The sequence below is a fragment of the Phalaenopsis equestris genome, unplaced genomic scaffold, assembly GCF_001263595.1.
Source record: "Phalaenopsis equestris unplaced genomic scaffold, ASM126359v1 Scaffold000233, whole genome shotgun sequence".
NCBI lineage: Eukaryota > Viridiplantae > Streptophyta > Magnoliopsida > Asparagales > Orchidaceae > Phalaenopsis > Phalaenopsis equestris.
The window spans coordinates 618209-630690 of NW_018164675.1; the positions used below are offsets into that span (position 1 = coordinate 618209).

Here is a 12482-nt window from a genome sequence, read left to right on the forward strand (position 1 = left end):
ACAGACAATTTATATATATATTACCAAAGAGCATAACGAAATACTCGAGGTGGTACTCAAATACTTTCGGAGATACATGCTCTCAATCCTCATCGACCATACGAAAGTCAATGTCATTGCAGGAAGGATGTCGCCGAATATAATTATGCAGAGTCATCATGACAATCACAATCTAGAACTATTTGGTGAAATGCTTTTCTTAGCATAAGTTTTTAGATTAGGTTTAAATGAGCATGCTCAAACATACCAAAACTATACATATCTCCTTTCAGCGAGCATAAAGATGATGACAAGAATGGTTTATGCCCTTTCTTACAAATTGTTTTCATTATATGCCCCAAGGGGTATCGGTACTGAAATTCAGTAGCAATGCATAATATTCTATCACATAAATTTTCTGGGGCTATCTGATGTAATGTCTCACTTCATAGAGTGTGTGTGTGAGAAAAATTCCTTTCTTTGCATGACATTTGCAATTCGGTTTGCATAAGCATGCTCGAACAGACCACAACTATACTTATCTCCTAGCATTGAGCATAAAGATGATGACAAAGATGATTTGTGTCTTTTGTTATAATATTTTTCATTGAAAGACCCAAGGGATATCAATAATGAATTTCAGTAATAAAGCATAATATTATATCAAAGAAAATTTCTAGACCTATGTGATGCAATGCCTCACTTCATAGATTTTGTGTGAGAGGAAAATAACTTTTCTTAGCATAACATTTGTAATTTGGTTTGCATGAGCATGCTCAAACATACTACAACTATACATGTCTCCTAGCAACGAGCATAAAGATGATGACAAAAATGGTTTGTGTCCTTTCTTACAATTTTATTTTCATTATATGTCCCAAGGGGTATCAGTACTGAATTTTAGTAAGAATGCGTAATATTATATCACAAAAGTTTTATGGGGCTATTTGATGCAATGGCTCACTACAGAGTATGTGTGTGTGATAAAAAAATGCTTTTCTTAGCATAATTTTTATATTAGGTTTGAATGAACATGCTCAAATATACCACAACTTTATATATCTCCTAAGAGTGAGCATAAAGATGACAAAAATGGTTTGTGTCATTTCTTACAAACTTTTTTCATCATATGCCCCAAGGGGTATCAGTAGTGAATTTCAGTAGCAATGCACGATATTCTATCGCAGAAATTTTATGGACCTATCTAATGCAATGTCTCTCTTCAGATATTGTGCGTGAGAGAGAAAAATGCTTTTATTAGCATAACACTTGAAATTGGTTTGCATGAGCATGCTCAAACAGGCCACAACTAGACATGTTTCCTAACATTGAGCATAAGGATGATGACAAAGATGATTTGTGTCTTTTCTTACAATATTTTTTTAATGATTGCCTCAAGGGGTATCAATAATGAATTTCAGTAGCAAAGCATAATACTCTATCACATAAATTTTATGGGCCTATATGATGTAATGCCTCACTTTATAGATAATGTGTGTGCGAGGAAAATAACCTTTCTTAACATAACATTTGTAATTTGGTTTGCATGAGCAAGCTCAAACATACCACAACTATACATGTCTCCTAGAAGTGAGCATAAAGATGATCTATGCCTTTTCTTACAATGTTTTTTCATTGATTGTCTCAAAAGGTATCAGTACTGAATTTCATTAGCTACGCTACGCTCACCAACAGAAGCACAAAAAAAAACACAGCCAAATTCATACAGTGCAGATCCACGAGAAACAAAAATGTCTCAAAGTGAATATAGAGAGAAGGGATAGCGGAAGAAGATGGTGTCCGGAATGACGGGTTAGGGCAGAGGAAGCAGAAGCTCCACGGGGAAGGAAAATGCAGAAGATGAACGCGGGGTCGGAACGAGGGGCAAGCGCGTAAAAGATACTAGAAGAAATGTGGACCGCAGGGTCGAACTTGCGACCCCCGTTTTACTAAACAGCGCGGCCGCCGCAATCAAAACGCCGCCCCAAACAACCGAGATTCACGGCTCCCAACCACGCTGTGCGAAAACCGCTGCCCTGCAAGAGAAAGATAGAGTCGAAGAAGAGAGAATATTTTGTTTTTCTTTTATTTATGTTCTAACCACCTACTTATATGGGTACAAAAGAAGACATAACAGTTATTATAACTGCCCAAATAACTGAATCGACAAGTTTTTGGAATAAAAATTATATTATAATACAAAGAAAATAAAATGTACATCGATCGCTGGATGTTTCGGTTTCAAACGACTTTGTCTACCGATCATGAGTTCACTTTCGCTAAGAAGTCCAGTTGACCGATAAAATTCACTCGATCAACTTCGTTGAGAGGTAATTCAATCGATAAGTAAGTTGGTTGATTCTGTTGTGTGGTCGAGCAAGCCTACCTCGCCCTTCGATGCGGGACTTTAGTAGCCTGAAACTTAACCATAGACGCTTGATCCTTTGAAATTTGTGTTGTCATTTTTGTTGTATACACCATTATTTATTTAAAGTTTAGTTCTAATAGTCTTTTATGAGAACAATTTCAATCTAAATTTCAGAAGTCTAGCATTATATCAACACCTCTATAAATTCTAAAATTAAAGCTAGTGCTGTAAGTGAGTCAAGCCGACCACAGTAAATGCCCAGTATTTATATGATGTACATGAAAATATATATTTAACTATTCAAAAATCATGTGAAATGAAACATTCAAGTGATATGAATATAAAAATAAAACCCATAACATTGACTTTTATAAATGTATTTTGTGAGACTGATGTTTCTGTTGCAATTAAAAGGTTGAATATTAAAATAATTGACAAATTTAAAAAAATAATTAAAAAAACCCATAATATGAAAGCACTGAGTAGGTGTGGCCTCCTTTATCAACCAAGAGGGAAAACTTGGGCCTCGGAATACTGCTTATTTCCCATCAAGGGAGAAACGGGTCTGGCTTCGACGCGTTCCTCCTCTCTTATTGTTTTCTCTATTTCTTCATTCTGTGCTTCGTCGTCATGTACTATGAGAACTTGTAATTGTTAATCTCATTTTTTGTGAGAATTGTTTCTATCTCTAAAGCATAAAATATAGCCACATGACTTCTCTGACAGCTCTCTTATAGGACTAGTATTGGGACTCACACATACACCGCAATGCACACAACTTACATGTTCATATTCACCCTATAATCAAAATTAAAATCAATTTTTGAAAGTTCAATTGCAAACTGAAATCCAAAGAAAACCAAATTTGATTTATTTTTTACCCGAATTTGAGACCCGTCGGCTCGTGTTGAGAGGCACGCTGTCAGGACTGCTCTGCACAACTTTGGTTGTCGCTTAGGCGAAGACCAGTCTGTATTTTACTTGTCAGACGACTCTGATTAGAGCAACGAATATCATTTGTCGTGTCACGTGTGAATCGTATCTAAATTGACTTGATAGTCAACGAACTTGTACAGACAACGCCCAATGACGAAACAAACTGTGCGAACTCGTCTGAAACTTTGATTTTACTTAATAAGACACTCATTTTGTTATGATTCCGTGCATGAGTAAATAACATGCAAATTGACTCATAAATAATAATAATAGTAATAATATCTATATAAAAACACATTCACTCCCTCCTCTTAAACGAGAAATTATTCCATACGTAGCACTTACACAGCTCTACGTGCTGACTTCTAGTAATATGCCGCTACATGGTGGTTATTGAGAGGTTAATCAAGTGAAATCACGAAGATTATTGAGAGGTTGTTGGAGTGTTATCATAAGGTCTTGATAGAGTTATGAGGGGCATAATTTATTTGGGGGTTATTATTGCGTTATTACGACGTTATTAGAGAGTGTAACTGTTGAGCTGAGTTATTAGAATTAAACCAACATATCGACACTCCCCGAAAAAACCCTAGCCGCTGCCCTCTTCGGCCGGAAGCCTTAGCTCGCGTGCTCATCAAGCTCCGACGTTTTCGCGAACTTGCCAGCCTCTTCGGCGAATGCTCTCCCGGTCCTCTCTCCACCAGCCGACCGAGAACCTCCCTCTCCCTCTATCCGTGATCACCTTCCCCTCTAAAACGCAAACTGTGCGCAACCTGCCCTCCGAAGCCGCGGACCACTTTCCTGCTCTGTCGATCGCCTCCGGATCTGTCGATTTCCGCCCAGATCTGCCAATCGTCGGCTAGATTTGCCTATCTCCACCTAAATCCGGCAGGTATCCTTCGATCTTTGTCAGACCGATCCCTCTTCTAGTCAAATGCAATGGAGTACATGGTTGAGGTTTACTGCTGATAAGTTTTAAAAAAAAGTGTAGTGATAGAGATCTATTCGCTGTTAGCTTATAGCTGAATTCCTTTAGGAATAAACTAGGATGAGTCCATAGATTCCATTTGATTGTGGGACATCGTCACCTTTCTGGTAACAATTAGAGCCTGTAGAACTTAAATCATTGCAAAGTCTCTCATCTTCTTTGCCCTTTTCTTCGATCAAGCATCTTAAATAGTTTTCTGATTAAACCTTATAGAGCTGTTTAAAGCTCATGGATCAACTTTCTTTGTCAAAATCAGGTTTTCTATTTTACTTGTGATGAAACAAAAAAAAATTACGAGTTTTTCCTATGTGCACCGTTTCCTATCTCAAATCCTTTTAGGATTATGTATTGGGAAAATTTAGCTGTATGCCAATGATGGTTATAAATTTCCATATATGACATTTGCCTTCTTTTAAGCTTACTAACATTTGCAACTTCTGAAACTTTATTGCAATTACATGTGCTTGAAGCTTTATTGCTTATTTTCATGATCTCAACCTTTGTCTTTTAAGTATTTCTTGCTTGAAATGAATGTGATTTACAGCCATATGCAACCAGTCTTGTAATTGCAGCATGCACACATTTGTTGCCTTAAATTGCTAACTAATCTTTTCTGTAAAACTATGCCTGCTGCAATTTACTGTAAAGAGACATCACGCTGTCTATTATTTTTAGTACTTTTTATTATTTGAAAATGTTACTAATTTCTTTGACTAACTTCTTATTATTATTGCAGCTTTGTTTTAAAAGGTGAGATGTCATCACCAATGCAATCATCATATCTTCCAGCCAACAGTGATTCTTTGGCACAGGCCTTGGAGGCTGTAAACCCCAATGAATCCATTTCTCTTCTATACCAAATTCTGGAGGACCCTTCATCTTCCTCAGAAGCACTGCGCATCAAAGAACAGACAATTTCAAAACTTTCAGACCTACTCACACAGGAAAAGAAAGCAGAGGAGCTTAGAAGCCTCCTTACTCAACTAAGACCCTTTTTCTCTCTGATTCCCAAGGCGAAAACTGCAAAGATTGTGAGGGGGATCATTGATGCGGTCGCCAAAATACCTGGGACTCGTGATTTGCAGATCTCTCTCTGCAAGGAAATGGTGGAATGGACGCGTTCCGAGAAGCGAACTTTCCTCCGGCAACGCGTGGAAGCCCGGCTCGCCGCTCTCCTGATGGAAAATAAGGAGTATTCCGAGGCCCCAAGTCTTCTCTCTGGGTTGATAAAGGAGGTCAGAAGATTGGATGACAAACTTTTACTTGTGGACATTGATCTTCTGGAAAGCAAGCTTCATTTCACTCTGAAAAATCTTCCAAAGGCAAAAGCCTCGTTAACTGCAGCAAGAACCGCCGCGAATGCCATTTATGTTCCTTTGGCGCAGCAGGGCACTATCGATTTGCAGAGCGGAATCCTTCATGCGGAGGAGAAAGACTACAAGACTGCCTACAGCTATTTCTTCGAGGCCTTCGAAGCCTTCAATGCGCTCGAGGATCCTAGAGCTATGTTCAGCCTGAAGTACATGCTTCTTTGCAAGATCATGGTCAACCAAGCCGATGATGTTGCCGGTATAATTTCTTCGAAGGCTGGTCTTAACTATCTCGGTCCGGATCTGGATGCCATGAAAGCTGTTGCAGATGCTCACTCGAAGCGTTCTCTAAAGTTCTTCGAAACGGCTCTCAGAGACTACAAGTTGCAGTTGGAAGAAGACCCAATTGTTCACAGGCACCTTTCGTCTCTCTACGATACTCTAATGGAGCAGAATCTGTGCAGGCTGATTGAGCCTTATTCGAGGGTGGAGATTGCTCACATTGCAGAGTTGATCGAGCTTCCCATTGATCATGTGGAGAAGAAGCTCTCCCAGATGATTCTTGACAAGAAGTTCGCCGGAACCCTGGATCAGGGTGCTGGCTGCCTCATCATATTTGATGATCCTAAGACTGATGCAATCTATCCTGCGACGCTTGAGACCATTAGTAATATCGGCAAGGTTGTGGATAGCCTTTATGCCAGGTCTGCACGTATAATGTCCTGAAGAGAATCAAAATGCCGAGACAGACTGATAATGGTTATTTCATTTTGCTCTCTTATGTTTATGAGTTATTTCTGGCCAAATCTGGCACTTTTAACTCCTGTTTATCTTCTCAGTTTAGTTTGAGAAGAAAAAGTGTTTGCTTGAAGTTATATTGGGAACTTTGTTTGAGTAATTGGAAATGATGCTTAAAAATGCTTTCTTTTTAGTATAGTTGCATGCTATGATTAAAGAGACTATGAGTTGAGGTTTGGTTGTGAATTTTGAGATTGTGGTGGGTGATGAATGAAGATAGTAGTGTTAGTTTGATTAAAATGTTTGTGGCAAGCTGAATTGTTTTATTACTCAACATTTTAATTGCAATAGAAAAATTAGAGTGACAAAAACATTTATATTAGTCATTGAGTTGCACTTAAATGCATAAATCTTAAAAGTTTTTGGGTTTTATTGTGAGGTATTAGTTTGGCTCGTTAGTTTAGAAAAAGACTATTTATTTATAGGCAATGGCGTACAATTGCATACTTGCCCTTTGTTGTTTAGGGGCATTACAACATGTTTTATGCATAAAAAATAAATGAGTCTATGCCTCGGCTATCCTATTACTCAACCAACAACTAATATGTATACATTCATATCATTTAAATTTTTAATTTCACATAAAAATATCATTATTGTTTATTTTTAGAGATTAAATGTGCATTTTCATACATAAATTTATAACACTAAAGTCGTTGGAGGAACTAAAATTAGAGGACCCAAATAAACAAGTAATTAAATTTAATCAAAGTTAAAATTTTACTTCATCTAAAATAAATAAGTTAAAAAAGAAATCTAAAAATAACTTATCAACTAAAAAAATACTCATTTTAATCTTGATATAATGATCACTCATTTAAAATGTTCCCGCACTTTCATTGCATCAAAATTATAAGCCACTTTGTAACATTTAAATAAATATGTTAATATATAAAAAGAAATTATATATTTAAATTTATGAGATAATTAAAATATTTTTAATAAATTATTTTAAGTAATGATAAAATGTTTATCAAATGAAAAAAAAAATGAGAATTTATGTTTAGAAGGTGTGCAACTTTATAGTATACTATATCATATATAATACAAAGTTTATGAATATTTAGTTCCACCATTGATCAAAGTGTTAGATATATAAATACATAAAAATTGTGTGGTAAAAACTTAAATTTTTCTATATTTTTCATATAAACAATTAGACTGAAAATGCTAAATTTTTATGCCATTAGATATTGAACAGTGAACAATTTTATTTTATTAGTACTATCATGAACATGAAGAAAAACATAGGCCCCTCCATTTTTATATGTAACAAACACGTAGATATAATATATACATATAAGGTCATCAAAAAAGTTTGTTGTTCGTGAACAGCTAATATTTGGTTCATTTTATAGTTGGTGTTCAAACTTTTCTTTAAGATTTTAAACTTAGATTATAAATGAGCCAAACACGAACAACCATTTGACAGATCTTGTTTGGCTTGTATCAGCTCTGCTGGACACTCGTACACCATGCTGCCATGCAGTCGTCGGTAGTTGGCCTGCATTCAGAGAACTGATCAACACATGAATAGATTGATTGGATAGTTCAAAAAATAAATTGAATAAATCAATGTTTCAGGTGGTATGTAGGCATCAAGTCACCCAAAATTTGTTATTTACAAATCTAACATTTTCTTTCGTCTATTTTTCAAATTCTCACTCAAATATCAATATTCATGGTGAAACCCCCACTCCCATGTTTCATTTTCATCAAATTCTCTATCATTTGATCGTGGCACGCATAAATATATCAGTTTGATAATTTAAAACAAAAACAAAATCACATGTATACTTGATTTGTAAAAATCAATGTTTCAGGTGCAACAAACCGCCACAAACTTGATATTTACAAATCAACAACTCTCTTTCATTCATTTTTCAAAATCTCGTTCAAATGTCAATATTCACGGTAAAATCCCAACCCATATTTTTCATTTTTATCAAATTCTCAATAGTTTGATTATGACATATCTAAATACTTCGATTCCATATTTCAAAAAAAAAAAAAACTCATTGGTGGTTAATTTGTAAGCTTACTATTTTTTATCAATTTTTCAAATCCTCACTCAAATATCAAAATAGAAGAGAGAGAGAGAGAGAGAGAGAGAGAGAGAGAGAGAGAGAGAGAGAGAGAGAAATAAAAGGATAACCGCATTGTGCCCCCTAAATCGGTGCTCTACTGCTCTCTACCCTAGGGGCTTTGTAGGTATTATAAGTAAATAATGCTTGTTAAAAGAATAGTAACACTGTAAAGTACATTAAAGCGCAGTAAAAATAAAGTAAACGTGCATACCTATGATTTCTGTCGCTGCTGCAAAAAGGGTTAATATTACATGTAAAGCAAGCCAGTATTATAAAGAATTAATAAGCAAGAAGATCATGAACACGCATGTAAATAAAAGCTCAAGTAACACATATATGAAAGATCAGAGCGGATCATAAGAATTTAGGTTCGAGGTGGACTCAGAATCAAGACCTGAAGGGGCCAAACAAAAGAGTCGGCATCATGTATGTGAGATTCAACATAGGGTAAAAGGCTACAACCCAACAAACACAGAAGGGTAACTCTTGGCCCGGTCGATGTGACCCACTCTTAAACTTCAAAAGAGTTTTATTTTATCACACATTCAATTAGCTTGTTTTAACACATAGAAGGGTTTTGATTGATCATATACTTAAGTTTTTCTTTTTATTCAACAAGCAAAATGTAAGTATTGTTATATTTTATATCATATATTTCATACATCAGGCGATTCATGAGCCAGTTACATTGTTGCGCTAGAACTATCAATAGTCTAAGTGAACAAGAGGTAACTCTTTACCAAATATTGTAGAGTAGTGATGTCAATCCTTAACCTTCGGATCAGGATATGCAATACTCCTCACATACCTAGTTATCTTTTTCATCCCCGCCCTTAAACTCAAACCATCAAACTTATAGAACTACTTGATAATCCATATATCACTACACTATACACAACTGTATTTGAATATAAGCACATAAACTAATCCATCAAACAAGAAAAAAAAAAGAAAAGAAAGGAAACATAACCCCAAAGATGTTCAAGTATTTTCCAAAATTAGCAAAGTATAGGGCCAAAACAACAACAAAAATTCATCCCAAAATAGTGTTTAAACCTTCTCCAAACATCAGAAAACCCAACCCAAAATAGCATGTAAGGCCTCCATAATCGATAGCAAATCAACCCCAAAAAATAACATGTAAAGCCACTAAAACAACTAGTAAATCAGCCCTAAAAGCATGTATGTTAGGCCTAAAATTCGCATTATTAGCATTTAAAATAGCATATACATCAAGCCCATAATCGATATTTCAAGTATTTAAAGCAACACATGTATTGAGTGCAAACATCAACATTTTAAGTATTCAAAATAGCATTCATGTTGAGCATTTTAATCGCTTAAAATAGCACGGAAGTTCTTCCCAAAATTGTGGGATCATAAGGTTTAAAACAACATTTTAAGCACTCAAAAGCATATGAAATCCTCCCAAAAAGCAGTGGGTTTGCAATGATCCAAGCAATATTTTGTTATTCCAAAATATTGAATGTACTAGCTCAAAAATAGTATTTTATTATCAGAAAACAACACATGTTTCAAACCCAAAAATCAGCATCAAAACCCTTCAAAACTATGTTTTATCATCCGCCAAAATAGTGAGTTTGCAAAGCTCAAAACAACATTTTAATCTTTTTAAGCCAGGGAACTTACAACCAACAAGCTCACCACTTTCAGCCTTCCAAACAATATTTTTATCATTCCCAAAATGATGAGTTCATAAATTTTAAAAGTGCATCTCATTTTTTTCAAAACAGTAAGCAAATCAGCCCAAAATAATAGGAACATGATGCAGAAAACAATACTTATCAAGCCCAATGAGTTTGAAGTCTTCTCCAAGGAAATAACACATAATAAGGCTCAAAAAGCATTTAAACTCTCTAAAAAAAACACAAGTTGAGGCTTAAGAGATGCATTTTAAAATCTCTCCAAATTAACAAACATTCAGCTCAAAAGATGTATTTAAAACTACTCCAAAATAGTAAATGTATCAAGTCCAAATCAGCAAGTTTATAAGGCTTAAAAGTTGCATTTTGGTCTTTTCAAATCAACAAATAAATCATCTTGTTACTGCTAGAAAAATTGTTCATATAGAAGGTAATGCCAAAAAAAACTTCAGATTTTCTTAGGGATCAAAACATCAGCATTTTGGTCTTTTCAAATCAACAAATAAATCATCTTGTTACTGCTAGAAAAATTGTTCATATAGAAGGTAATGCCAAAAAAAACTTCAGATTTTCTTAGGGATCAAAACATCAACACTTTCAGGTTTCTTTGTAAAAAAAGCTAGAGATCACTACTAAGTCTAATGGTGCAGTTAAGGAATAATGCTAGCCAAAAAAAGAACCATTAAGAAGAGGAGAGCTTAAGTTCTTACATCCTTAGTAAGCAAGAAACCGAGCACAAGAACCTCTAATCCAAAAGCTTTAAACTAGTGAAAAATCCAACAAAACCTCCTGACGGAACCAAACTTTCAACAAACTGAAACCTTCCCCAAAAGAGCATAGTTATGGTTATAGAGGAGGAGGGGAAGCCATAGAAGAGTAGATAGTGGTTCATGGGATAAAAGCACAAAGGAGAGGTATTTTAACCAGACACAGGCTTCAAAATCAAGAAGCCTGAGGAGCCGAAGGCATCGAAAAGTAGATGACTCTATCAAACTAATGCTTCGGGGAGAGTCCGTAAGATCAACTTACCAAAGGGGGAAATGAAGGCTTACAAAGGCATGTCGTCCTGAGAGACGAAGTAAAGGCGGGCTTCAGGAAGAAAAGCCTCTGACATAAGGTGAAGGACGAGAGGTCAGTTGTACTTTAACGTGTGCCAATAAATTAAATTAAAAAAGAAATGGAATGATTTCAAGAAATCCTTTTAAGTGTTATTTGGGTTGTATTTTAGTCTTATTAGTGTGCTAGCACAGTTACGCAGAATCGATATTATTGGAGGTAGTATTGGTGTGGTATTGCGGGGTTACCGCAGTTCTGCGAAAGTTGGAATTAATCAAGGTAGTATTCAGGTTGTATTGTAGTGTTATTGTGGTTATGCGGTTGTCGGTGCTATTCATGGTGTTATTCGAGTTGGATTACAACATTATCGTGGTTCCACGATATTGTTGAGGGTGTTATTGGCGAATAATTGGGATTTTTTGCATTGTTATTGATGATTAATTAGGATTTCTGCAGTGTTACTTGGCAAGTAATCGATGGGCCGTGATGTTATTTTGCATGGCAACGCGGGCAGGGTTATTATCGTAGTTTTATGGTAGAATTAGAGGGAAAACACGAAGGAGTTACGTGTTATTGGGAGGTGGTATTATTGAAACAAACTGTGGTGGTGTTATGACGTTATTATGGATGTATTAAGTTGTTCTTGACGTAGTATTAGAGGGAAATGCGGGGTCTGTGGTGTTATTTGGCGATTGCGTTAAGAAGGAGGTGTTATTTAGATATTATTTGGTTAGTATAGTGGTATTATCGGCTTGATTTTAGCCCAATTCAAGCTCAAACCTAACCTAAACTCCTTCCCCACTCTAATTCAACTTATATTCACATGACACAAGACAATTGGTAGTTTTGGCACTTAGGAATTGTCATGAAGGAAATTTGGAATGTAAGTTTTGTAAACTTGGATTTAAGCTTGGAATTTGATGAAATTGGATATGATTTTGAATATTGTGTGAAATTTGATGTAAATTAATGTAAATTTGAATTTGGAGTCCATGACAATTGTATTTGAAGTTTGGATTTGACTTTAGGTTGAAAATTTGGTAAGGTTGGAAGGTTTGGAGTGAATTTTGGAATGGGGGTGTGAAGTCTATGTGAAGTGGTGCCCAAGCCATGAAGAGCCTCTCTAAAGCCTCATCGTCCCATTCCTCCATATGTTGGTCCTAATCATCTCCACTAAAAGTTGAAGACTTGGGATCATCCATACGAGTCTTTAGAACAGTTAAGAAGTATTGTGAATTTCACAGGAGGGGGTGAATCAATTTGATAGTTTTGATGGCTTTAGAGAATTTTGGTGGA

The 12482-nt window shown here is 35.7% G+C and overlaps 1 protein-coding gene across 2 annotated transcripts; it reads left to right on the forward strand.

Moving 5' to 3' along the window:
• The first annotated feature begins 3820 nt into the window (after window positions 1-3820).
• Window positions 3821-6512, forward strand: LOC110023896 (26S proteasome non-ATPase regulatory subunit 11 homolog). Of its 2 annotated transcripts, none has more exons than XM_020723538.1 (2): window positions 3821-4175; window positions 5022-6512. In XM_020723538.1, exon 2 carries the CDS (start codon window positions 5027-5029, stop codon window positions 6305-6307), a length of 1281 nt encoding a protein of 426 aa, XP_020579197.1. In that variant the 5' UTR covers window positions 3821-4175; window positions 5022-5026; the 3' UTR covers window positions 6308-6512. The 2 variants fall into 2 exon arrangements, with proteins under 2 accessions (XP_020579197.1, XP_020579196.1); XM_020723537.1 differs by having other exon boundaries at window positions 3822-4175; window positions 5008-6512.
• The last annotated feature ends 5970 nt before the right edge of the window (window positions 6513-12482 follow it).